The 27,431-nt window shown below is 48.1% G+C and overlaps 1 protein-coding gene across 1 annotated transcript; it reads left to right on the top strand.

Annotated features, from left to right (window-relative positions):
* The first annotated feature begins 304 nt into the window (after positions 1 to 304).
* Positions 305 to 25,673, top strand: PRSS55 (serine protease 55). The gene is made up of 5 exons (XM_054023555.1): positions 305 to 359; positions 2,908 to 3,085; positions 5,130 to 5,380; positions 13,801 to 13,943; positions 25,339 to 25,673. Exons 1-5 carry the CDS (start codon positions 305 to 307, stop codon positions 25,651 to 25,653), a joined length of 942 nt encoding a protein of 313 aa, XP_053879530.1. The 3' UTR covers positions 25,654 to 25,673.
* Positions 25,674 to 27,431: the final 1,758 nt, after the last annotated feature.

Below are 27,431 nucleotides of genomic sequence, written 5' to 3'. Positions count from 1 at the left end.
TGAGACTTTGGGAAATTTGCCACCTGGTTGCCAACCCTACAGCTTAGGTCTAGCTGTCCCTGGTCCTGCTGAAAACTCCTTTGATTCCCCCCAGACAGGCATAGCATCCCATTGTGATGTCACCTCAAGTGAATAGATTGTGTGAGGTCACATGCAGATGATGAGGACTATTGCGGTCACCTCTAGGCAGAGGGAATTGTTGCCTTTGGCTAGAATATGGTGTGGGGAGGTTGCCCCTCAGTATCTGTCGCAGTCTCACCTCTTCGAACATGAACAAAGAGCATCAAGTTAGAATGGGATTAAAATGCTGTTCCTTACCCTCTGGCTTCTAACTGCCTTAATGAGAAGCACACATGCAGGTAGGTGGATTATAAACCCTGAGCATTGTCCTCAGTGGGAGCCTGGTTCTGCCCTCGTGTTATAAGTCCCTGTGCTTTGCATCAGCGTGAGTGAGTGGAGAATTAGGCACTGCCTTGTAGGCTGTCAATTCGTTAGCGTCATTCTCCAGCCTCAGCCAGAAACAGCATTTCAGCTGCTTGGGCACAGTGTAGGACATCTGTGTTCACAGCCTTAATAGGTGCAATAACTGAGCAATTTTCATAGGCACAATGAGACAGCACAGTAAAGACCACTGGGTCCAAAGTCTGACTTTATAGCGTTTGAAGACAACTGACTTTGGGGGGGTGGGGAAGTTAGCCTCATCATCATCCTCACCATCATCATCCTCACCAAGGCATGCAGGCTGGGACACAGCTTTTATAACGGGTTAAGCTGACACTAGGGTGACCAGATAGAAAGTGTGAAAAATTGGGATGGGGGGAAGGGGGTAATAGGCGCCTATATATAAAAGAAAAAAGCCCGGAATATCGGGACTATCCCTATAAAATTGGGACATTTGGTCACCCACTGGGGTTCATATGTATTCATGAAGGTTTTTAATTCCCTTTGCTTATTTGAACCTCCATATCCCACTACTTTTGGGTGCCCCGTTTTTCATAAGCAAACTTGGTCGTTCACCTTAAACCCATTAACATTTACAGCTCCTTATGATCACCGTAGTAACAAGCCGTTACCTTAAGTCTCTAACATTTCACCCCAGCTACCAATGGTCATCGTGTATTGTCTGCTGATCTCTTGCAGCCATTGCTATCCAAACTCAGCCGTTATTTTCAAAACAGCAGCATATCACAAACATCCACACAAGCTCAGCAAGTTTATTACTCATTTATGCTAGTTTATCTTTATAATATAGCTAATTTATCCTAAGGCCTAATTTGGCTATGCTAAATACTTTACAAGCCTGAGGTCTGTAGGCCCTGTGCTACATACTTATATTTCACCTCTATATCCTAAATATACCTGATAGCTTTTTATTCTTGGCTACATATGTCTATTATTATTTGTATTTTGTTAGCATCGCAGAGTGCCGGCCATGAACCCAGAAGCCCAGTCTGCTAGGTGCTGTACAAATACAGAACAAAAAGACAGCCCCTGCCCCAAAGCAGTTATAGTCTTATTAATTATATTTGCTGTTTGCTTCTTAAACTCATAGATTTCACATGCATCTTCATTTTCATGACAACTGGGCTAACTGGAACAATGTATTTTAATATAGCTAAATGCTAGGTAATACGTGTAGGAACCAAGGCTCTCGGTCACACAGGATGGAGGAATGAATGTATTTTGGACGCTAGTGACTCAGAAGAGGATTTAGGGATCATGGTATATAGTCAGTTGAACATGAACTCCTAGTATGAAGCAGCGAGGAAGAGAGCAAATGCAAATTCTGTGATGTAAATGCAGGGGAATATCAAGCAGAAATAGGGAGGTGTGATTACCACTGTCTACAGCATTAGTGAGGCCACTTCTGGAATATTGTGTCAATTTCTGATGTCTATACTTTAAAAAATGAAGTTGATAAATTGAAAAGGGGTCGGGAAAAAAACTACTAGAATGAGTCAAGTTCTGGAAATCCTGCGTTACAGTGATACACTGAATAAACTCAATCTAGTTTGTTTATCAAAGATTAGACTGGGGAGATTTAATCAGGGTTTGTAAGTGCCTACATGAGGGGGGAAATCTGATAGGTCCCAAACAAAGGAGCATGGGCCAATGGATGGAAGCTGAAGCTAGGCAAGATCCGATTGGAACTAAGGTGCACATTTTTAATTTAGAGTAATTAACCATCGGAGACACTTGCTGTACTTCTGGATATAAATTGCTGCACTTCTGGATGTACTTCTAAGAGAGATGCTTTATCTCAGCCACAAGTGTAGGCTTGATGCAGGATTCCGTTGGTGAAATTATATGTCCAGTGTTATGCAGATGAGAGTGGATAATCATAGTGGTCCCTTCTTTGGCCTTAAAATCTGTTCGTCTGTGAATCCCATGTTGTACTCATCATTCTGCTCACGTGGCATCTAAGACACCAAGAATTTCAGACCCAAACACCTCCTAACTTTGCAGGAATTCAAAATGTAAACCTGGATTTAAAATTTGCAAATATCCTGTCTCTTTATAAAGGATGAACCAAACCCCAGGATACAAACCCTCTCCCCTACTGCTTGTAACTTTGGGGTGCTTGAAATCCCGATCCAAAGGTTGTTTCTTGTGCCCATCTCTAAAGACCCAAAGTGATTCTGTCCCTTCTGAGTTAGGTGCGTCACTGCAGAAAATAAACCCTGGGCTTCATTGCCCTCTTACATGATGTAAATCAGGAAAAACTCCACTGAGGCCAAGAGAGACAACAGTGTAGAACTGGTGTGAACATAGAATGGGGCCCTGTGGGTGGTTGTATCTGTTTTGCAGACTGATTTGAAGTGACCTGTATCCAGACACACAGTGCACTGTACCCAGACACACAGTGCACTGTATCCAGACACACAGTGCACTGCCTTTTGTTTTTAGAATGTGGCCTCAGACCCTCTTACAAACCATCCACACTGAAAGAGTCAAAGACCGTAGGGGGCACGGGTGAGTTCCCCTGGCAAGTGAGCATCCAGACCAAAGAGAAGCATTTTTGCAGTGGGTCGATTATAAGCAGCTGGTGGATTTTATCTGCGGCACATTGTTTCACAAATGAACTGTGAGTACTGGGAGGCTGGGGCGGGGTTGGGGTTGGGGTTCTCATTGCAGCTGTTGAGTAGAGGCAACACCAGGCAGGAAGCAGTCCTCAAAGAAAGTGAGTCAGTCACATTAGCTAGGGAGAGACAAGGAAATAAGTTTATGCCACATAGAAACTTTCCACACATCCGGCCCCCACCCTCCTCCAGCTCCATGATGTAGGGCTGTAGAACCTCACTGCACCACCAGACCACATCTCTGACCACGCTGACCTCATCTTAATCAACCGTGAAGCCTTTGCTACCCTGGGTGTAGCAGCCTTACCTTCTGGCTGCTCTCAGGGGGCAACTATTATTAGGCCAGATTCACCTCTTTCCTGCAACGTATCAAGCTAGGTAATAATAACAGGACGGTGTAATTTACACCCCCTTCCTCCATCAAAAGCAAGGGAGAGTGCAGTGAGCGCACCAGCCAGCAGACGGTGTTTCAGGAGTCAGGGACGTTCGGAGAGAAGAATCCATCCTCTCCCTCATCCCCTGATCTGGTCTGGTGAGGAGACATTTCCCAGCCCCACATTGGAAGCCGGGGATGAAGCATCTGCCTCAACCAGCCGCCTCTTATCTCCTGGGAGGAGGAAGCAACAGGTCTCTTGGTGCTTCTCACCTTATCCAAACAGAGAGGAGAAAAAGATCACCAGGGTGGGATTCGGAGAAGCCCAAGTACCCTGGCCTCAAATACCAGTGATGCGGCTGAGTGGTGGCCCCGTGCACATCCCTACTTTTGTCATCATCACACTCTTGCCAATAGGACGAGCTAGCGCGCTTTAGCTCCACCCACCTCAAATCCCGTCATGATCCCTGTTAGGGTAACAGTGCTCGTCAATAGCCCTTTGCGCTTGTAAAGTCCCTTCCATCCAAGGATCTCAAAGCACGTTACAAGCCAACTATCAGTCTCAGTTTACAGGTAGCCCGAGGTCATAAAGGAAATCAGTTTCAGAGCTGCCTGTAGAACTCGTTACTCCCAACCCCCTGTTTTCACTATTAGCGCTGCTGTCTTCCTGCAGCCTGCCTGGCTTCCACATGAGGCGCGTGATGTGCGGTGCTGGGCAAAAACTTTGCACGAAAATTAGGACGCCTTCCCAATGGAAGTGTCTTTGCCCTTTGGTGAGAAATCAAACATGGCTCTGCTCTTGCACCAACAAAAACCAAAACTATGGTGTTTACTCAAAAATGGTTCCTTTTCAGTGGAAAAAGAGCAAATAACTACACACAAATTAGGAGTGTGCTAGGTGCTGCACAAAGATAGTGAGAGATAGTCCCCGCCCCGAAGTACCTCCAACCAGATGGACAAAACAAAGGGTAGGAGGGAAACAGAGGCACTAAAAAGGGGGTACTCTTGGCCTAAGTTCATACAGCAGGTCAGGAAAACGGATGGTCCAATGGTTAGGTCTAACCTGGGACTTGGGAGACTGAGGTTTACTTCCCTTTTCTGCCACAACTTCCTCTGGGACCTTGAGTAAGTCACTAAATACCTGGTCCTGCTGTACTACAGTCAATGAGCACAAGACCTGCCCCTTAGTCGCTCTGTGCCTTGGTTACCCATCTGTGTAGTGGGGATGACAGCACGTCCTGTCCTCACCAGAGTGTTGGGAGGATAAATCTACTACAGATTGTGAGGCACTCTGATACCATGGTGATGGGTGCCAGATAATACACATCTAGTGACAGAGCCTGAAACATTTTGAGCAAAACTAGGCCCATTTTCGAACAAGGGTGAATTACCCCCTTTCTCCACAAGTACTCCCAAAGAAATCAGTCTGGCTCCTCCTGGAATAAGGTGCTACTCCCTGTGAGGGAGGGAGGCAGAATCCAGCCTTTTGTGAAAACGGTTTCGCAATGCTGCTAGCTCTAGCAATGCGGATGGGTTTCCACGGCCTCTTTGGCTATCCCAACCCTGCGATATGCAGAGTGCTTTGAGCTCCCTCTCCGAAGGAGGGTGTCCCCCCCCATCTTTGCAGAATGACTTTGCTCCCCTTGTTCATGCTTTGTCTCCATTTCGTTACTAAGTCCACCAGATCTGTACGTGGCGTTTGGGGCAGTTGACTTGGAAAGCCACCAAGTAGAGAAGAAAAAGCTGGACAGGCTGATTCTGCATGAGCACTTCGATAGCGCAAACATGGACAACAACATCGCCTTGATCCTGCTTGACTCACCGATAGAGTTCAGTGAACAGAAAATGCCCATCTGCTTGCCTTTCATTCATGACCTTCAGACGTGGAAGGACTGCTGGGTTGCTGGTTGGGGAGCCACGGCTGCAGGTACTGTACTGTGTGGGGGAAGGGGAGTGTTTGCCAATGAAGTCTGCGTTCACTTACTTTAAAATAACCCCCCTACAGCGAAACGAGGGATGGGTGTACGTAGCCCAGGCAAGAAGCTCTGGTTTCAGCTAGCCTGCAGCGGCCATTCCTCTCAGCTGGGCAAGGCCCAAACCAAATATACATGACCTTGGGAGCACCCACAGGCCCTGTGAGTTTGGAAGGGAGGCTGTGATGGCAGCCTGCTCTCACTACGGCTGGAGATAACATGGTAGGTGTGTCAGGAGGAGTGGGGGTTGGGGGAGGGAGGAGATGAAGGTGAAAGCTGCTAGGCACCCAGTCTAACCCCTTAGAAAGCGCAGCCCCCTCTCCAAATTACGACACCAAGGTTCCTTCACATACAGCAGCTCCCCTCAGTTTGAGGCCCTGCTCTCCAGTGCAAAGGGCAGCCCCCTCCCCGCCTCCAACAGGAGACACTTCCCTCCTTGTGAAGATAGACAGCTCCAACTGGAGACCACGAAGGCCCCAATTTTCAGTCCCAAGAACTAGACACACAACAGATTTGGCTGGGATGCAGGTAAATCTGGTCCTAAATTGTGAGCTGTGGTTCGTAATGAAGGGGAGTTGAGAGCTAGGACCGTCCTGGGTGAAAATATGTTCACAGGCTGATTGTTCCCATGGATTCCAGCCTCTTCGCTCGTCTTCAACTGGAGGGACTGATTTAGGCGGACAGGATAAAACTGCGTAATGGCCCAGTTTACCCTCTGGTGAAATCTCACTGAAGTAACAGAAGCTACATCAGGACTGAATTTGGCCCAATATTCCTTGCTTAGTTAAACAGTGATGAAGAGTGATCATGAGTAAATATTTGAAAGGCTTACTCAAGAAAGGAGACCATTTGGGTAGGATGGTACCAACCCAGGGTGTTATAACAACCCCATACACTCTACTGGAGCCTATTGTCCCGACCAAGTCTTCTCTCTGAACTCCCTCTTTATGTAGTAGAGGGGGTGTATTTTCCTTGCTATCCCTTTTGCCCCCATAAACCATATTATCCTATTTTACTTTGCTGCCTCTGTGGTAACAGCAGCATAGAAGCAGAAAGGCCGAGCATGAGAGGAGACAAATGTTGGGCACATACGGGGGTTTTCTGGGAGTTGGTTCCCAGAAAGTAGTAAATAGAGGGGGTGAGTTCCCTGTGGGTTATTCACTTGTTGTTTTGGGGGCATAGGGGCTTCCTCGATGTTTTGTTCTTGTGTCAGCAGGTTTCTTCAGCAGCAGGTCTTTAATCAGCTGCCTCGCAAAATGGCCAGAAGGGGGCAGTGTTTTCAGTCTCATTTCTCCTAGTGTGGTGCTAGTCAGCCTCTGTACAGCCTGGCTGGCAAAATGCCGAGTTAGCTGAGCTCCCATACGGACTCTGAGCGCACACTGGGGTCCATGAAGAAGGTGAAGTTACAGTGCCCTAGGAGGCTCTCCCTTGAACACACCGGTGTAGGAAGCTTGCTGGGGACAACCCCTAGTGCCCAGCACTTTGGGTGCTGCCAGTGGTACTGCCACCGATAGATCAGCCTGGGGAGGCTGATGTAACTTTGGAGAGTCCCTTGGAAGCTGAAATTATGCCAGAAACTATTCTGGCCCCAAGAGCAGCCCGGAATCAGAAGGACACAAGACTGGCATCAAACCACTTCTCCCATCCCTCCCACAGGGAGGCAAGGTTTGTCTTGGAAGAAGCACTGTATAGCTTCTGCAGACGTAAGGCACTTGCACTAATGTGATAAGGGCCATGTTAGTATCTAAAGAGACCCAGGTTCCTCACTGCACTGGGACTCAAGGGAGGTGATCTTCTCTGTTCAGGGACTGTGGGGTCTGGATCACCCCCAGTGCAAACTACGGCAGCTCTAGGGGTACCCTCAATTGTGCTTCCCTCTGATTTACCCCAACATCACTGAGAGCTGAATCAGACCCTTCCATCATACAGAGGCACAAACATCTGCCGGGTCAAATTCAGGGCTACACACTGCCCCTTGGAAACACTGGGTTCCCGTGTTGTGCGGGGAGGGGAGGAAGGATTCACAGCCTGAGGGCCAATTTTGGGCCCAGCTTTAACTTTAACCAGGTACTTATGAGATCTCCCAGCATGTACTTGGGAAGAGCTAATTAGGAGGGGCATGTGTCTCCTGCCCTGAGTGAGTCACTTACAGCTGACATGCCTCCCACTGTGGCATCTTCAAAGGGCCTTTCTCTTCCTTTGCTCCTGATGGGTTCTGAAGGCGAACGTGGGTTAAAGGAATCTACTTCTCTTGTAGCCATGAATATTTCAGGCCTTTTCACGGCTCCTTGGGAATTTGGTTCATGCAAACATTTTCTGGTTTCTTTTTGAATAGGAAGTTTACTAACATGGATTCTAACAGTTTGCTAACAGGGTTTTCAAGTCTATTTGCCACTTAGTAAGAGAAAACGGTGATGAGGCCTTCAGGGTCTTGGAGATGCCTCGAAGGCACCAAAGGACAAGCAGGGCTGATGTCTAGACCTTGATCGTCTCTTGTTCGGAGAACATAGTGACCATTCAATTTACTTTGCTATTTTGTGATTCTGTGACCTGCCACTTAGCCCCGTGGTGAGTCTAACAATAGACTCTAGATGCTGAGTTGGGGCTTAGCGACCAGTCAAGTGCAGAACATCACAAAGAAGAAAAGAGGGTGCTGGCCCTTTAAGGGCCAAAAGACGCTTTCCTCAGCCAAAGTCCAGAGTTGAACCATGGCTTGTTTCAGCCAGGCCTCAAAATGGAGTCTACTGCTTACCACCCCAGAATTTCCCAATGGCCAGTTCGCAGCCAGCCACACAAGTCTACCCAACCATCACCCGGCTTTTCTAGGGTTACATCATTACCATAGCTGGCCCTGGCCTGTTACTCTGGAGATCCCTAGTCTCAGAAAAAGACAGATGTGGTTTTCCTTCAGATCAGAGGCAGAAGTTCAACTCCCTCCCTGCCAACATCTAGACAGCCTCAATAGACCCTGCCACGGGATCATGCGCTTACTCCTGCTCCTCTCAATTCGCCTTAGCGTCAATAACAATAATGAGTACTTATAAAAGCTTGGCCTCAAATGTCTTTGTAGAAGAGGATGGATTTTTGTTTGTTTCTCCTTCATCCCTGTTTAACTCAAGTGCAATACAATCTGTTGTCTCTTATACTTAGCTTGGAAGCTCCTCGGGGGGAGGGACAGTCCATTTGTTCTGTGTTTGTACAGCACCTAGCACGGTGCGGTCCTGGCCCATGACCGGGGCTCCAAGGCACTACAAATAACTAAAGAAGAAGACAAAGCACAAGAAAGGATCTTTGTGAAAAGTTCAGCATTTCTACTCTTTCCACCGAGTGCTGAGAAATCTCCTGTTCCCAGTCAATGGTCCTCCAAAACGTTCTCCAGCAAAAACAGGAAAAATTGGTGTTCCTAAGAAAAAAAAGACAAGCAGAATTTTAAATTAGCTACAGCACTAAGAAGGCAAAGCACAAGTGCCATTGGTTTGTGGTTTCACCCAAGAATCCCTGGACTGAAAGGACAACAGAGAGTGAAATGCCATCTCCCCAGAGACCCTCAGGGCTGGGAAACACTGAAAGGGTGGCTTGGGGAAGCTTGCTCTGCTCTCCTCCCTGTTTTATAATGAAAGGGTGAAAGTCACACCTGCACGGCTTAAGGCTTGTGCTGCCCCCTCTACAAATGAGTGAATTTCACCCGATGCACCTGTGTTCACACCCTACGCACTATTGTAACAATCTTTGTGCACAATAGGCCTTGTGAGGTATCCTTTGAAAACGAATAGCTCACTGATCATTACTATTCTTGTGGGATGTCTGCATGCAGTGGGTCCTGAGAGTTATGAATAGATGCTGGAACTAGAACTAAAGTGGGTGCAAACAAGGTGTGTCAGGGGTGTTGTTACACGGGTCTGTCCCACCAAGGAATGTGTATTTACCTCAATTTACATAGAAAGAGAGTAAACAGACCCATCAAGCTAAGAAGTGTGGGGCAAGAGACTCCATGGCTACACCCCAGCAGGGAAGAGAGACTCTTTCTCTGAGATACTTAGGGCTTGGCTACACTTGCCAGTTAGAGCGCATTAAAGCAGCCCCAGGCGCCCTAACTCACGACTCATCCATGCTGGCAAGGTACGTACAGCATCTGGACTCTGCAGCTGGAGCGCTCCTGGTAATCCACCTCCACGAGAAGCATAACGCTTGGTGCGCCTCGGCTGAAGTGCCCGGGCGTCAGTGTGAATGAGGTGTTGCATTACTGCGCTCTGATCAGCCTCCGGAAACGTCCCATAATCCCTTTAAGTCAAGTGGCCACTCTTGTCGTTGTTTTGGAATCGGCTGCAGGAATGCGGATATGCCCTTTCAAAGCTCCGTTTCTGACAACCAGGTGCTTATCTGCTCCGGGACAAAGAAACCATTACTGTGGAATGCTGCTTGCTGTGAGTGTGTGAGAGAGAGCGAGGGGGGGGGGGGCGGAAGGGGGTCTGCTGCTGTCTGAACTTACCTGACAGCATGCTGACATGCTCTCAGCCCCCCAAAACCCACTCTCTCTCCCCCCGCATACACCACACACTCGCTGTTACATTCCACCACCACCCCCATTTCAAAAGCACGTTGCAGCCACTTGCATGCTGGGATAGCTACCACAATACACTGCTCTCTGTGGCCATTGCAAGAGCTGCTAATGGGGCCACGCCAGTGCACTTGAATCTGGCAGCGTGGACACACTGCAGCGCTTTCCCTACTGCGCTCTCCGAGGGCTGGTTTAACTCCCAGCGCTCTACATCTGCAAGTGTAGCCATGCCCAAAGACAGAGCGGGCTGAACCTCAAGTGATAAGCAACTGATTGTATACAATATTACTGTCTTATCAGGGTGCATAGAGTGAGATCTTTTCAGCAAGCTAATGACACGCTGGTGATTAATATCACTGTGAAATGTCCATAGGAACACTATGTGAGGAATTATGAATACTCACTGATACTATGTTTGAAAGTGTGTGGCCAAAGGAAGGAAGGAGCAGTTCCCACCCCGACAGGAGGGGGGGGCAGCTATTTACCTGTCTCCTGTGTAAAATAAGCATGGCAGAATCAAATCAATGGACGCCCCATTTACATGCAGGGGGACGGGAAGCCCACAGCATGGGAAGAATAGCATGAGGCCAGCTTCCTGGTGGTGACAGCAAGCTGAGCACACAGGAGAGCTTTCTGCCTCCTGCAGCAAGGCATTGAACTTTGGGAGATATAAGGGAGGACAGAAGCCACCTTTGGCATCCATCAAGGGAACAGAGAGCTCTTGCAAGCTGAGAAAGATGGGGTCCTTCCATCAAGGGGGAAAGGGTTGAAGACTCTGGAACTGAAAATAAGTGAGAAACCTGCTTAGGCAAAGATCTTTCCCCTAGGAAGACAAGGGAAGCCAGCGTCGTGTATTCTTGTGCAAGGTCCTGACTGAGGGAAAGTCAGCCCTGGCTGGGAAGAAGGAAGATTGGTGAAAGAAACCACCTGTATCTTTGTAGACCAAGACGAAGCCTTTTAGATGCTTGTTTTCACTTGGATTTGCTTGTAACCCTTGCTAACTTGCTTCCTTTTATTTAGCATCACTTAACGTATTGTTAATAGCTTTGTCTTATTTTACTACAAACCAGCTCAGTGTGAAAACAACAAGGAGTCTGGTGGCACCTTAAAGACTAACCGGTTTATTTGTGCATAAGCTTTCATGGGTAAAAACCTCACTTCTTCAGATGCATCTGGTGCCACCAGACTCCTTGTTGTTTTTGTAGATACAGACTAACACGGCTACCCCCTGATACTTGACAGCTCAGTGTGGTGTTTAAGGGAAAGGGTGTATTCCCCCCAGTTAAGTGAATAAGCTGAGGCGTGGTTTTGTGTCTTTAAATGAACAAATGAACCTATTATTTCCCAGACCTGTCCAGGAGCAGGCTGGACATTGCAGAGCACAAGGTCTGGGGTAAATTCAGGACTGGGAGTGTGCTGGGGTCACCTTGCTGGTTGTGACCAAGGCTGGTGGAAGTCAAAGTGGGGCTGTAGCCAGGCTGCTGGGGTCAGACCCTCAGGGTGCAACCCGCATGCTGGTAGGCTGGCTGGGAGCATCCCAGGCAGTGAGTTAGAGCAGTAAAGCATTGTGAGGGTTACAGGGCAGGTGGTGACACAACCCCTCACTGCTCTGGATTGCACTCCCACACATGAAACACACAGAGAGGGGACTTCACTCTCCAGGACGCTAATGCGCCACAGTTACGGTTTCTTGGGGAGGGACCTCAACGGTCTCTCTCAGCTGGAGGTCAAAGAGGCTTGTGCTTGTCAGGAGCTCTAAATTCAGTAATTCTGCAGCTGAGTAACCTACTGGGCCGAACTCACTCTTCTTCTAAGTCGGGGGTGGGCAAACTTTTTGGCCTGAGGGCCACATCTGGGTATGGAAATTGTAGGGCGGGCCAGGAATGCTCACGAAATTGGGGGGTGGAGGACGGGAGGGCTCCGGCTGGGGGTGCAGGCTCTGGGATGGGAATGAGGGGTTGGGGGTGCACGAGGGTGCTCTGGGATGGGACCAAGGGGTTCAGTGGGTGGGAGGGAGATCAGGGCTGGGGCAGGGGGTTGGAGCATAGGAGAGGATCAGGGGGCAGGCTCCGGAAGGTATTTACCTCAAGCAGCTCCCAGAAACTGCGGCATGTCCCTCCTCCGGCTCCTATGCGGAGGTGCGGCCAGGCGGCTCTGCGCACTGTCCTGTCCACAGGCACCACCCCTGCAGCTCCCATTAGCAGCGGCTCCCAGCCAATGGGAGCTGCAGGGGCAGCACCTGGGGCAGGGGCAGCATGCTGAGCCGTCTGGCTGCCCCTATGCGTAGGAGCTGGAGTGGGGACATGGCGCTGCTTCTGGGAGCCGCGAAGAGTGGGGCAAGACCCTGACCCCGCTCCCCGGCTGGAGCGCCAGAGCATGGCAAGCCCTGGACGCCGCTTCCTGGCAGGAGCTCGGGGGCCAGATTAAAATGTCTGGAGGGCCGGATGTGGCCCCCAGGCCGTAGTTTGCCCACCCCTGTTCTAAGTCGATGGAGATTTGCTTCGTATTCATTTGCCCCGAGTGCCTGTTCTGCTCCCTGCATTGCTTTTATTTGTCTAATTGGTACTTACAGCCCTTGCTTCCTCTTCAGAGCAGTGCTAGCTGGATAACCCTCCCATAGCAGCAGCCTGTTAAAGGGCATAGACGAGGCTGCTCATCTGGGTGCTTATCACCACCAAGGATTTCTGCTGCAGTGATTGCCTCTGCATCCCCTCTGGGGGGCTGTGGTTGGAGACCCACAGTCTAGCCGGAGGGTCGATATGCCCTTGCTGTGATCTGACTCACTAAGTGATGGGGCAACGAAATGGCAAATGAAATTTAATGTGGATAAATGTAAAGTAATGCACATTGGAAAAAATAACCCCAACTATACATACAATATGATGGGGGCTAATTTAGCTACAACAAGTCAGGAAAAAGATCTTGGAGTCATCATGGATAGTTCTCTGAAGATGTCCGCGCAGTGCGCAGAGGCGGTCAAAAAAGCAAACAGGATGTTAGTGATCATTAAAAAGGGGATAGAGAATAAGACTGAGAATATATTATTGCCCTTATATAAATCCATGGTATGCCCTCATCTCGAATACTGCGTACAGATGTGGTCTCCTCATCTGAAAAAAGATATACTGGCACTAGAAAAGGTTCAGAAAAGGGCAACTAAAATGATTAAGGGTTTGGAACGGGTCCCATATGAGGAGAGATTAAAGAGGCTAGGACTCTTCAGCTTGGAAAAGAGGAGACTAAGGGGGGATATGATAGAGGTATATAAAATCATGAGTGATGTGGAGAAAGTGAATAAGGAAAAGTTATTTACTTATTCCCATAATACAAGAATTAGGGGTCACCAAATGAAATTAATGGGCAGCAGGTTTAAAACAAACACAAGGAAGTTCTTCTTCACGCAGCGCACAGTCAACTTGTGGAACTCCTTACCTGAGGAGGTTGTGAAGGCTAGGACTATAACAGCGTTTAAACGAGAACTGGATAAATTCATGGAGGTTAAGTCCATTAATGCCTATTAGCCAGGATGGGTAAGGAATGGTGTCCCTAGCCTCTGTTTGTCAGAGGATGGAGATGGATGGCAGGAGAGAGATCACTTGATCATTGCCTGTTGGTCCACTCCCTCTGGGGCACCTGGCATTGGCCACTGTCGGTAGACAGGATACTGGGCTAGATGGACCTTTGGTCTGACCCGGTACGGCCGTTCTTATGTTCTTAGGTTATGACTCCAGATATTTGAATTGTATTGTTTTAGAGTGTTCCTTAACCACCCCAACCCCTACACACACAATCTTTCTCCTCTCTTTCTCCGGCTAGGGGACAAGATGAAATTAACCAAGAGGCTAAAGAAAATGGAGATGAAGCTGATCAGCAAGAAGCAATGCTCTGAGTGGCTCCCGGAGCTAACGGAGAACATGCTGTGCGCTGGCTCCGCGGAAGGAAGGAAGGATGCCTGCCAGGTAAAGTAAACAAGCGCCCGCAGGCCCGCGCTGCTGACGTCAGCAGAAAGAAATCACGATGGAAGCTGATTTGCTATGGTAATGAACATTGATCCCTTCCGCAGCTCCCTGGGGTTGCTGATGTTTCACTGCATGTGTTCAGGGCATGAGACTCCAAAGAGTGCAGCCAAGGAAGTGGCAGAATATCTTGGTGCCTAGTTAAAAACGGCTTTTGAACAGGACAGCCAGGGTACGGGGCTCCTTGGGTTAGCAGGTGCTTGCAGTGCTGCAGAAACAACCCGCTCCGTTCCACGGAGGACACTGCGCCTTGCATTCTTTTAAGCCATCCCCCATCTGTCACTCCAGGAGCAGAACTCATGGAGCGGTTTTCACCCTCCTCAGCTAAAAAGAGAGGTGGACTTGTTGCAGGGTGTTGGAAGGGGCATGAACAACCAAAAGGAGGAAAAAATGAGATGATCTCAGACTACCCCTTCCCAGAATTATATATTACATGGGGAGGAGTAGCTTGGACGGCTCCGGGGACTGGGAATGTGAGACGGAGCTGGTTGTGTCAAAGCAGCTGGTTCAAACCAAAAGCAAGTTCAGGCCAAGAGTTGTTACTATCTGCTGGCTGGTCGGTGGCTGATGTGACAAGGAGTGTGGTGCTGGTCTCAGGTCCTGTTAGTATTCCAGTATATTTATATGCCAGCAGCGCCCCTAGTGTAGATGCAGCATATGCTGGCAGAAGGAGTTTTCCTCCTGCCCTATCTACACAACCTGCCTGACCAACGTTAGCTATGCTGACAAAAGTACTCTTGGGTCAGCATAGCTGCATCTACACTGGGAGCTTTAGTCATGTAGCTATGTCGGCCAAGGGGTGGTGGTTTTTTCTTGTTGTTGGTTTCCACCCTCTGAGCGGGTCTAAACTTGGCAGTGGAGACCGGGCCTCAGTCCAATTCCCAGAGACAGGACATGACGGTCTCTTATTGTGATACAGAAAGACAGCGTATGAGGCGTGAGGGGAGAATTGGCTTCTGCACCAGTGGTAACAAATGGAGAACGCCTCTCCCTCTCCTATGGTCAATGCTGCAGAAGACATAAGTGTGTCTAAATCCCAGAAGGGTGTAAACACCAAGGGGTGGGGATTGGTTAGGTTTGTCCGGAGGGGTAGGGGGGTAAGAGCAGAAGAAATGGGAAGAAATTCAGTAAAGGAGAGTTCAGGCTGAATATCAGCAACCCTCCTCATAGGGAGGTCAGTCCAGCTCTGAGTGCACAAGGCTTTGACACCACAAAAACACCAGCACAACTGGCAACAATTAGACAGCCACCTCCGTCCTCTTGATGGCTCTCCCAGTTTGAGGTATCAAGACGGAAAGAGCCATGGAGACTGGATGACTCTGCCATCCGTAGAAGCAATGCTTCCAGTTCAGGGTTGAGTCACATTGAAAGCGTCGCATGGGTCAGCTTTGCTTTGAGGAATCATTCTTTGGAGAGACGGAGGACTGCAGTCTCCAGAGCTGTTCATCTGTCCGCTTTCACCTACATGAAATTCCCTTCAAATTTTTAAAAAGAAAATTGCCGTGGGGTAGCATTCATATCATTAAATAATGCCCTTGTCTATTCTTGCCATAAGTTGCGCATTTGATTTATGCTATTGCCACAGCTAGACTATCCGTACCAGCATAATGAATCTCATGTAGCCAAAAAGTTGACTAGGTCTTTATTTTGATCTATAATACGCTCGAGTCTAGTGAGAAATGAGTTAGTAATGTGGAACTGAACAGAAAGTGCCGGCGTACAAGAAAACGTTCCCCAGGCCCTGACTCACGTGTGTGAAATGCCGGGAGTCTGGAGATTAACATGAGCCCAATGTTCTGACTACTGCCCATCTTCAGCGCAAGGTTGGCAGGTTACTAATGTGGCTTGGCCAGGCAGAAATGTGTTGTAGCTTGAAACTGTGGGAAAACCCTAGGCGAGGAACTAGAGCTGGTGGCAAAAAATCCGATGAAATGCTTTTACATTGGAATTTGCCAATTTGTCCAAACTGAAATGTTTTGCTGAGATGGTTCAGTTTTGATGAAGTTCCTGCCTGGTTTCCTGCCAACCGGCCTGCCTGGCTGGTAAACCAGTGGGGAGATGAGAGCCTGGAATCTCTGGGAACCCCAGCCCCTAGACTCCTGGCTTCTCTCCACCTTGGGTTTCTAGGGTCCCTGGCTCCAGAGAAGCCCACCAGGCAGAGTGCCCCAGAGCCAAGGCTCCATTCTGTTTTGCGGAAAATTTTGAACTATCGAAATCTTCTTCCAAATGGAATTGCCTTTCTCTGCTCCGCTGTAGAAGCAACCTAAACTAGGACGTGGACAGCAGCGCTGCAGTAACATGGATTGGCCCCTGTCCAAAAGGGGTAGGAACTCATGAATCTGGAATTTGTGTTTAAACCTTGTTTTGTTCTTTGAGTCCCAGTATGAATGGGGCCTAGTAAACTTAGAGCAGGGAGGAGGGGAAAGGATGGTATCTCATGGACTCATTCTCATTGTCATGAAAGGGTTCTGGGTGCTGTCCAGGTGCACGGTAGGGAAGCCCTCTAATCTGTCACATTTAGAGATGGGCTGGACCCAAAATCCTGGATCCAAACACCTCCACACATTGGGGATGTTCAGGTCTGGATATACCAACTGCTGAGATAACAAAGCCACATATGCGTAGCACAGGAAATGGTACACTTCTCTGTCTGCCTCCTCACAATGTTGTATGTTCCTGCACCCTCCTGGATGGATAATCCCAAGCGTGTACTACCCTGGCTCTCCATCTTGTGTTACAACATAATAGTATAATAATAATTAATGGATATATCCTATCTCCTAGAACTGGAAAGGACCTTGAATCCAGCCCCCTGCCTTCACTAGCAGGACCAAGTACTGATTTTGCCCCAGATCCCCCAAGTGGCCCCCTCAAGGATTGAACTCACAACCCTAGGTTTAGTATGCCAATGCTCAAACCACTGAGCTATCCCTCCTCCCCGACTTACACATCACAGGCCGATTTGTTATTCGTGATCACTGTCATGAATGTGGACGTTTTAAGGAGGGGGCCTCCGCGAATGCTAATACAAAACCTTTACACTACTGACTGCTAGAAAGTGTATGTGACTGTAACAGGCTTTGTCGGGGCAAACTATAGAGAATCTCATCTGTTATGCAGCGACAGAAGCATAACTATTCCGTGGGTTGTGGATGGTGTCTCTCTAATATTCCAGGGAAGATTCAGTAGTGAATGTCCCAACTATTTTTACCTTTAAAAAAATCAATTCAATTAAACAAATCTATTGAACACCAGCTACTTAAAGGTTCTTCAGACATCTACAGAATGGCTTTGAATGAATGCTAATAGAATCTGTAATTGACTGGCTCTATTTAGCCATAAATACTGGCATTCACAGATGATCAAGGTACACATACACTTCAGAACAGGCTGTACAGATTTCCTGAGTGGTTCGTATGTGGTACTTTTCTTCCATGACCCCTGAATTACATATTGGGTTTAGTTCCCTGTTTTCTTAAGCACCCTTTGTTAGATTCTGAAGCAAAGAAAATGATTAGGGGGCTGGGGCACATGACTTATGAGGAGAGGCTGAGGGAACTGGGCTTGTTTAGTCTGCAGAAGAGAAGAGTGAGGTGGGATTTGATAGCAGCCTTCAACTACCTAAAGGGGGGTTCCAAAGAGGATGAAGCTCGGCTGCTCTCAGTGGTGGCAGATGACAGAACAAGGAGCAATGGTCTCAAGTTGCAGTGGGGGAGGTCTAGGTTGGATATTAGGAAAAACTATTTCACCTAGGAGGGTGGTGAAGCACTGGAATGCGTTACCTAGTGAGGTGGTGGAATCTCCATCCTTAGAGGTTTTTACGGCCCGGCTTGACAAAGCCCTGGCTGGGATGATTTAGTTGGGGTTGGTCCTGCTTTGAGCAGGAGGTTGGACTCGATGACCTCCTGAGGACTCTTCCAACCGTAATCTTCTATGATTCTATGAAAGGCCTTAACAACAATTAACGTCTTTAAGGGCTTTAACTCACAGGGAAAATGCTTGCTAAATTCCTTGCTTATTTAGTGAGCATAAGAACATAAGAACGGCCAGACTGGGTCAGACCAGTGGTCCATCTAGCCCAGTATCCTGTCTTCTGACAGTGGACAGTGCCTGGTGCTTCAGAAGGAATGACCAGAACAAAGCAATTGTCGAGTGATCCATCCCCTGTCGTCCAGTCCCAGCTTCTGGCAATCAGAAACTTAGGGACACCCAGAGCATGGAGTTGTGTCCCTGACCATCCTGGCTAATAACTGTTGACGGATTTATCCCTCAATTAAGATTTGGGAAATGTCCCAGTTATATTTTTGGAAGGTTTCTGGAAAGGAGAGGAGCTGGATAGGCCAGTGCTTTGGCAAATGGAACAGAGAGCTGTTTACTTTGACGTCAGTTCAAATCTTATTCAGATGATAACTGAAGGAACGATGATCTTATGGATAAGGCATTGGATTGGGACCCAGGACAGCACTGTTTGACTCCAAGTGTGACTCTGGGCAAACGTCTGTGTACCTTAGTTTGCCATCTGTAAATTGGGGGTAATATTCCTATATTGGTGATTTATGGTGTAAGGTCTTGGGGGGCAGGGACTGACTCTACAGTGCCTGAAACACTGGGGCCGCTACTCACTACTGAAATACAAATTATAATAACAAATGTTGTTCCCATCTCGTGGCTAGTCTATGTGAAGTGGTGGGTCTCAGTCCAGTTCCCCAGGACCAGGCAGTCAGATACCCTGGTGATGAATGCAAGCTCACCAAACAGCATCATCACAGCTGGCCAGCTGTTGGCAATGTCAGCAGGGAGGCCCAGGTCTGAGCAGTCTGTGGAGTCTAATCTGCCCTCTTACCCCCAGCACACAGTTCGGTGGCTTGGTGGTCTAACGCTAACATTCTTGCTTTGTGTCTTTGTGGTCATGAGTGCTAATCCCTCCCATAAGTGGCAAAGACCCACAACACCTTGCGTCAAACTGAGCTGGCACATAAATGGAACAGAAAGTCTTGTGAAAGAGGGAATATTCATTAAGTAACAAATCTGCAAATGACAGGTCAGGGCCAGAACCAATGATAATGATACCTTTTGAAAAACTGAAGAGGTTCAGAGAAAAGCTACAAGAAAGATAAAGGGATTGGAAAACATGTCTCATCGTGGAAGATTCAAGGAGCACAATCTATTTAATTTATCTAAGAGGAGGTTAAGGGGCAACTTGATCACAGTCTACAACTATCAACATGGGGAACAGAAATCTGATAATAGAAGGCTCTTCAGTCTTGCAGACAAAGATATAACAAGAATCGACGTCTGGAAGTTGAAGCTAGACAAATTCAGACTGGGAATAAGGCACAGATTTTTAACAGTGAGGGTAATTAACTAGTGAAACAACTTATTAAGGGATGGGGTGGATTCTCCATCATTGGAAATTTTCAAATCAAGACTGGAGGTTTGTTCTGAAAGATCTGCTCTCGTACAAACAGGAATTAATTCGGGGAAGTCAGATAAGAGGCATGTCATGCAGGTCAGACTAGATGATCGAAATGATCTGTCTGGCCTTGGAATCTAGCTACTCTCAAGCGCTTACATAGCCCTTTTCATTATTAGATCCTAAAGCACTCAAAGATGAGCTCTTTCTCCAGGTGTTCTCTGTGAAATCTAGTCTAGGAGCTTACACGATCTTCATTACTGTAGCATCTGAGCAGGGCTTAATTTATAATGAAAGAGGTCAAGCAATTAGGTGCCGGGATTCAAGCAATTGTTTTACATTCATAACTGATGCAGCACACCCAGAGGTGCCGGGGCTAGGAACTGCCAAGCCTAGAGATGCTGGGGCTCAGCCCGGGCAAGCCCTGGTACAAATTAAGCATTGCCTCTGAGCACCTCGTGGATTTTGTCCTTACAACATCCCCGTGAGTAGAGCAGTGCGATTAGCCCCATTGTACAGATGGGGAATTCAGGCACATGGTAGATGAAGCGACTTGTCCAGGCTTTCAAAGAGAGTTTGTGGCTGAGCCAGGAACCCCGAATGCATGAGCCCCAGGCTAGTGCCCTAACCACTAGATCAATCCTTCCTGTCCACATGTTACAAAATATCATTTGCGTGGCGGGTTCGATTTCCCCTCCCCACAACTTTCCCTAAAGATGATGCATTCAGAAACAAAATAATTGTGACAGTCACCTGTTCACAAAGGCCTTTACCTCCCTCCCTGCCAATGGCAAATGTCATTGCTTCAAATGCTGGTTCTTGTCGATGTGTAGACCAACACGGAAATGAAACCAGCTATGACTTGCAAAGGCAGTGTATTCACCCATAGAAGCATAGAATCATAGAAAATCAGGGTTGGAAGGGACCTCAGGAGGTCATCTAGTCCAGTGGTTCTCAAACTAGGGCCGCCACCTGTTCAGGGAAAGCCCCTGGCGGGCCGGGCTGGTTTGTTTACCTGACGTGTCCGCAGGTTCGGCCGATCGCAGCTCCCAGTGGCCGCGGTTCGTCGCTCCAGGCCAATGGGGGCTGCAGGAAGGGCGACCAACACATCCCTCGGCCCACGCTGCTTCCCGCAGCCCTCATTGGCCTGGAGCGGCGAACCGTGGCCGGTGGGAGCCGCGATCGGCCAAACCTGCAGACGCGGCAGGTAAACAAACCAGCCCGACCCGCCAGGGGCTTTCCCTGAACAAGCGGCGGCCCTAGTTTGAGAACCACTGATCTAGTCCAACCCCCTTTTCAAAGCAGGACAATTCCCAACTAAATCAGCCAACAAGCAGCAGGTGGGTTGTTCTCCCACCTAAAAAGACGCCTGAATGTGTTTGTTTGGATAAATTACAATGTTGCCGGCATGAATAAAAATAAGGGGGAAAGTGACTCGGGGCCTCATGGAAGCCCATTGACCTCAATGGACATTGGACAAAGGAGATAATAGGTGGATGCCTCCAAGAAATAAGGTGCCATTTTTAAGGGCCATTTCTGCCAAAACTTAAAATTATTGACTAGCAAATATGCCATCCCCATCTCGTTTTTGAATGAGAGAATTCACACGGAGTACATGAATTAAGCCTGAGATCTGATTTAACGTGGTTGTTTTTACCCGTCCCTAAGCTGGAATGCAGAACAACTGAAGCAAAGAGGCTATTTTTAGCTAACTCAGTGCCCTGGGACTGGGTGCTTTAACTAATTAGCAGCAGCAAATGTACTCCTCCACAGCAGGCCGGAAGCTGAAAGTTCCCCCGGAGCTGAGTTTGGTAGGGGCAGAGATGTCTCCAAAAATACTTGTGGAATGAGTCACGTTGCAGTGAGCTTGGTTTGGGAACAGTGTTCTGCTCAGCAGGACTTGGTCTTTATCACTCCCATAGGAAGGGTGCACCTTTGGACAGATGTTTAAAGGGATTTAGGCACCTAAAGAGGCAGATAGGTGCCTAGTGGGATTTTCAAAAGCACCGGGGCACCTTAGGTGGAGAACCTTTAGGCATTTAGGCCTTTTGAAAATCCTGCTAGGTCCCTATCTGCCTCTTTAGGTGCCTAGATGCCTTTCAAAATCTGGTACCTTGAGCCTTTTCCACTGGGAAAGGGATTAGAGGCGGGATTTGGCTCTCAGGAAGGAGGTAAGGCAAAACGGATCTGTGTCCATCCAGTGAGTTTGCAGGGCGTTGCCTAGCTTTCTCCACGTGCGGCTTTTCAGGAGCCTATCTCTGCTGTTGATGTATCAGGCTGTACCCTGCTCTCTCTCCTTACCTAAGCACTGACTGAATGCCAGCTGCACACCAGGCAGTGCAAAGGAAACAAACATGCACCATCGTTAATTGGGGGCGTGGGGGGAAATAGCAACAGGATAAAATGAAAACTCTACGAGCTGCAGCCTTGGCTGTGTGACCTAGAACTTTGAATACTGGATTCCTGGGTTTTATTCCCTATGCTGCCGTTGACGCACTAGTTTGTACAAACCAGATCATGTCTCTGCTTCTGTTTTCCCAGCTATAAAAGGGGGACCCACCGCACTAAGCTGGGTCAAGCAGTTCTGATGGTCTCTTATAAAAAACCCTTCATAAGTGTAAGCCATTGTTAGCAGGCACCCTCTGAGACGATATAGCTCGTAAATTACACCCACTCGACGAGCTTTGCTTTTCATACTGCAGTAGGATGCACGACATGCCGCCTCATTGCTACAGCATAAGGCATGCGGGGCCTGATCCTGCCTCTGCTGAAGTCGCTAGCAAAGTACCCATTGATTTCAAAGAGCGTGGGCCTTCGAAGAGGTGTGGTCAAATGGGACATTGTGCCTAAGGCTAGTAAGAGCGCATGAGTCAGAGGTCATTGCAAGGAGAGCATCAATACGACCCATTGAACTATATGGTGAAAATGGGGACAAGGCCCGTCTTTGGCTTCTATGTTTGTGTAGTGTCCAGCTCAGATGGGACCTTGGTCTGTGACTGAGGCTCCAACGTGCTACTGCAATATGAATATGAATAAATACTACAATGAGTTTATGCAACATTTACTCCACATTTAGCAGTATTTTTCCCTGCAGTTAAAAGGCACCCTGAAAAAAACATATAAACGCCCTGTGGGCCTGAACTCTGCATCCGTTGAAGCTGAAAGGATCTCTGCTGTAGATTTCGGTGGGAGCAGCAAGCCCATTTCCTTGCTCATTAGTGAATCCAAGGGAGCGGTTCTGGGGAGCTGCATATGGAGGAGGCTGCGTGTGCCGTCGTCAGAGATACTTTTCAAATGGGGATGAAAGCGAGAGACAGCATTGCCCAGGAAGGCCGGCTCTGCCCGTGGAAACATGTTCAGATTGCATTCCTTACACACCACCTCGGTTATTGGAGACAAGACAGTAAAATGGTGGGGGCTGGTGAGAGAGCTACGTCTGGAATATTTACAGCATCGCCTTGAAAGCACTTAGACTGAAATGAAGTCGTATGAAATTTACAAGAGAGAGGCTGTAGCTTATCGGGTGCTTTTTGATCAGTACAGCATGGTGGTTCGCTCTCTCTTACACAGGGGTGCCTGGCTACATTTGTACTGGAAACTCAACAAATCGTTCTCTTTCGGGCCACACTAGCCAACCCAGGCACCTGCCTTTTCAGTGTGTCAATAATGCAGGGTAGAGGTTTGTGTGCAATGCAGGGTAGAGGTTTGTGTGCTTCAGCTGGTCTCCTTTGTAAATGGGAGCTTGGTCTCCGTGCCCTTCGCTGGGTTACAGAAAGGGTTGATGGGATTGATTGTTCATAGTTTGCTAATGAGCTGCTGAAATGGCATTTCAACCCCACCCCCACCAGCCATGACTGGCCACTAGCTGGCCCCCCTCCTTCAATGGTGGGTTAGCCAATGGGCTGACTGAGCCCGTGCCCAGGGGCCCTGGACAATTGGGGGGGCCCATAAAAAGGGACACCCCAACCCGCTCCCCAGCAGAAGTGCCGAGCAGGCAGGGCGGGGGAAGGAGCACTGGGTGGGTGGGGTGGGGCGGTGTGGGGGAAGCCACAGGGCCCAGACCCCCGCTGTGGCCCCGGGACTGGAGGAACTCTTGCTCCCTGCCACGGCCTCAGGGCTGGGGGAGCTCTCACTCCCCACTGCGGCCCTGGGACTGTGGCTGGGGAGAGGGGAGACAGAGCTTCTTCAGTCTTGGGACCACAGTGAGGAGGGGGGCAGAAAGGAGCAAAAGGGTTGCATTACACCAGTGGGGGGGTGGAATGGGGCGGAACCGTGGGTGGAACGGGGGGGGGCGGGCCTCAGGGGAAAGGGGAAGAATGGGGTGGGGCCTTGGGCAGGTCCACAGGTGGAAGGGGAGAAATGGGGGCGGGGCCACAGGCAGAAGTGGTGGGGAGGGGCTCCCCACTTGCTCTGGCCCAGAGCCCCGTGAAACCTTAATCCGCCTCTGGCCTCATTAGTAGTCTTTGTGGAAGGGCCAAGCATTGAATGGTCTCTCCCATACACTGAGCTACCCTCTCTCTCTCTCTCTCTCTCTCTCTCTCTCTCTCGTAGAGGTTGTCTTTTAAGGTTAAAGCACATTGATGGGGTGGTGTGGGGGTAGCTTGAATTCCTGCTGCCCATGATCCTTGACCGGCATCCTGATCTTACACTGAGAAAGCACCTTCCCTGCTGAATTGCTCCAGGGGATCTCACAGAGCTGGGCCTGCTCTGTGAAATTTTCATCCTTGGAAGGGCTCGGTATTTAGAATCATAGAATCATAGACTATCAGGATTGGAAGGGACCTCAGGAGGTCATCTAGTCCAACCCCCTGCTCAAAGCAGGACCAATCCCCAACTAAATCATCCCAGCCTGGGCTTTGTCAAGCCTGACCTTAGAAACCTCTAAGGAAGGAGATTCCACCACCTCCTTAGGTAACACAATTCCAGTGCTTCACCACCCTCCTAGGGAAAAAGCTTTTTCTAATATCCAACCTAAACCTCCCCCACTGCAACTTGAGACCATTACTCCTTGTTCTGTCATCAGGTACCACTGAGAACAGTCTAGATCCATCCTCTTTGGAGCCCCCTTTCAGGTAGTTGAAAGCAGCTATCAAATCCCCCCTCATTCTTCTCTTCTGCAGACTAAATAATCCCAGTTCCCTCAGCCTCTCCTCATAAATCATGTGCTCCAGCCCCCTAATCATTTTTGTTGCCCTCCGCTGGACTCTTTCCAATTTTTCCACATCCTTCTTGTAGTGTGGGGCCCAAAACTGGACACAGTACTCCAGATGAGGCCTCACCAATGTTGAATAAAGGGGAATGATCACGTCCCTCGATCTGCTGGCAATGCCCTTATTTATACGGCCCAAAATGCCATTAGCCTTCTTGGCAACAAGGGCACACTGTTGATTCATATCCAGTTTCTCGTCCACTGTAACCCCTAGGTCCTTTTCTGCAGAACTGCTTCCTAGCCATTCGGTCCCTAGTCTGTAACAGTGCATGGGATTCTTCCGTCCTAAGTGTAGGACTCTGCACTTGTCTTTGTTGAACCTCATCAGGTTTCTTTTGTCCCAATCCTCTAATTTGTCTATGTCCCTCTGTATCCTATCCCTACCCTCCAGTGTATCTACCATTCCTCCCGGTTTAGTGTCATCTGCAAACTTGCTGGGAGTGCAGTCCACGCCATCCTCCAGATCATTAATGAAGATATTGAACAAAACCAGCCCCAGGACCGACCCCTGGGGCACTCCACTTGAAACCGGCTGCCAACTAGACATGGAGCCATTGATCACTACCCGTTGAGCCCGACAATCTAGCCAGCTTTCTATCCACCTTATAGAAAATCTGATTTTCCCCAGTCAAGCCCACCTCTGGCTTAACTCTGGGACCCAGCTGCTGTAAAAGATGTTGTTCATCATCCCATTGTGCTCTCTTTTTAACCTCTAGGAAGACCGCGGGGGACCTTTGGTTTGCACCTATGGAGACGTCATGAAGTGGTTTGCTCTTGGCATAGTCAGCTGGGGAGAAGGCTGCAGGGAAAAACAGCACCCCGGAATGTACACCTTCATTTTCAACTACTTGGAGTGGATCCAGGTGGAGACGGCCAGGGAAGGGAAGCCTTTCATCCCCCAAGGACTGGATAACATCACGATTTCCAAGCGGCTTCGCTCCAGCGCTGGGAAGGAGCCTGCACCTCCGGCTTCTTCACTCCTTTTGTTTTTCTATGTTACTATTTTGCTAGTAATGATTTTTAAATCATAATAAAAATCGATTTCACCATCCCAACTCTCCTCTCCTTTATAGAAATCTGCATAATAACACCTGTCTCTTATTGAGACTTTTCATCAGTAGCTCTCAAAGCACATCACAGTCTTTAATGGATTTATCCTCACAACATCCCTGGTGGGAAACTGAGGCATCAGGAGGCTAAGTTACTTGCTTAATGTCAGACAGGGAGTGTGTGGAGGAGCTGGGAATTACCAGTTACCAATATGCTCTTGTGTGGGATCATCCAGTTAAGCTCCATGTTAATGATATGAGCTTATGCCAATGTGATGGGTAATAGATTAGAGATACAATAGAGAGTGCAGAGAGACAGACGAAGACTAGATCAATAAACATAGAAAATCTGGAAAACAAAAGTCCTGACCATTTCAAAAGTCAGCATGTCCCAAACAGTTGCATCAGAGCAAGCAGTGATTTCCTAGTCTAAGTACATTACCAGGAAATACAGTGGTGCCTTAGATATCATGGCAGGAAAAGTTGCCGATAAATAGACTTTCAATTGCAGCCACTGACAATGCTTTGAAATTTGGCCTATGACTAACCGGTCAGAATCTCACCTTCATTGCTTTCGAATGTTGGGCTTAGTTGGTAAAAGGTGCTGTAGAAAAATTTAAGGTAGCAGAGAACTTTCTGCGATTTGCCCATTAGTCACCGTTTAAAGAAGGCATCCATTATGGTAATTTAAACAGGAGGTATTTTAAAAAAAGACAGTTACTAACCGCAGGTTCAAAGAAAGAGCTCAACCAACAAAGCTTGAATCCCAGCTTTGTCTCCTTTGTTTACCAGGGATTACACCCTATTGGGAATTCTGTGCAACACAGCAAGACATCTAGTGGCTGAATAATCTACTGCAGGTAAATAGATCATCGCACAAAGGAAGGCAAAAGTGAATAGCATTTTATTTATATTAAGGGATCTCTCTTAAGCACATTTGCATTCTCTCAGTTCCCAGTGAAACAAATCAGAGTTGAAGGTGCTCAATGTAACACCGACAGACCCCAGTCATTGTTGGACAGGATTGAACCTAAGACCTCTAGAGCTTAGTGCATGAGTCTCTACTGCACGACCTCACTCACTATTGTGTCTCGGTGCCACTAAATGGGACAGAACACCACATCCTGGAGGTTTGTGGGTTACATCAACACATGACAGGAGGTATTCAGAACCCTCACACAATCTATCCCTTACCTCTCAAAGAGGCATGTTGCAAAATGATTTCTGGTCCTTTCAATGTTGAGACCTTTCTTAGATTCTCTTGAGCTATCTTGAAAGAGAATGCTTAGTCATGCAGTAATGGCTATTCAATATCCCACCCTTTGCAACACTATAAAAGCCCAAGGACTTACAGCAATGATAAAACTCTGCAATAGGATTGTGGGAAGCAAATTGGTTTTAATTACCTGGGTGCTTTCTGGCTCGCTAGCGAGCAGCCTTGTAAATGAGAATTAATTCGTCCACCTTAAGCTAATGCAAACCCATCTTGGCATAAGAGTCAGACTTTATTTTCTGTGTCATCTGCAGGGAAAATAATGCCTAATTATTATTAGTACTGAGTAACGCTTATGAAAATTGCTCTACATTAATTTCACATGGCTGACTGGCTAATGGATTCACAAGGGCCTTGTAACACTCTATAAAAAGACTAATAGAAGCTAAAAACAAGGGGAATACATTACTCTAACAGCTATTAGTACACGGTGGTGTCCACTAGCATTAATACCTGTATTTATTTTGCTTCCCATTAATAATATATC

Source organism: Malaclemys terrapin, chromosome 3 (genome assembly GCF_027887155.1).
Source record: "Malaclemys terrapin pileata isolate rMalTer1 chromosome 3, rMalTer1.hap1, whole genome shotgun sequence".
NCBI classification, from domain to species: Eukaryota; Metazoa; Chordata; order Testudines; family Emydidae; genus Malaclemys; species Malaclemys terrapin.
This window is presented reverse-complemented; position numbering and strand designations above follow the sequence as displayed.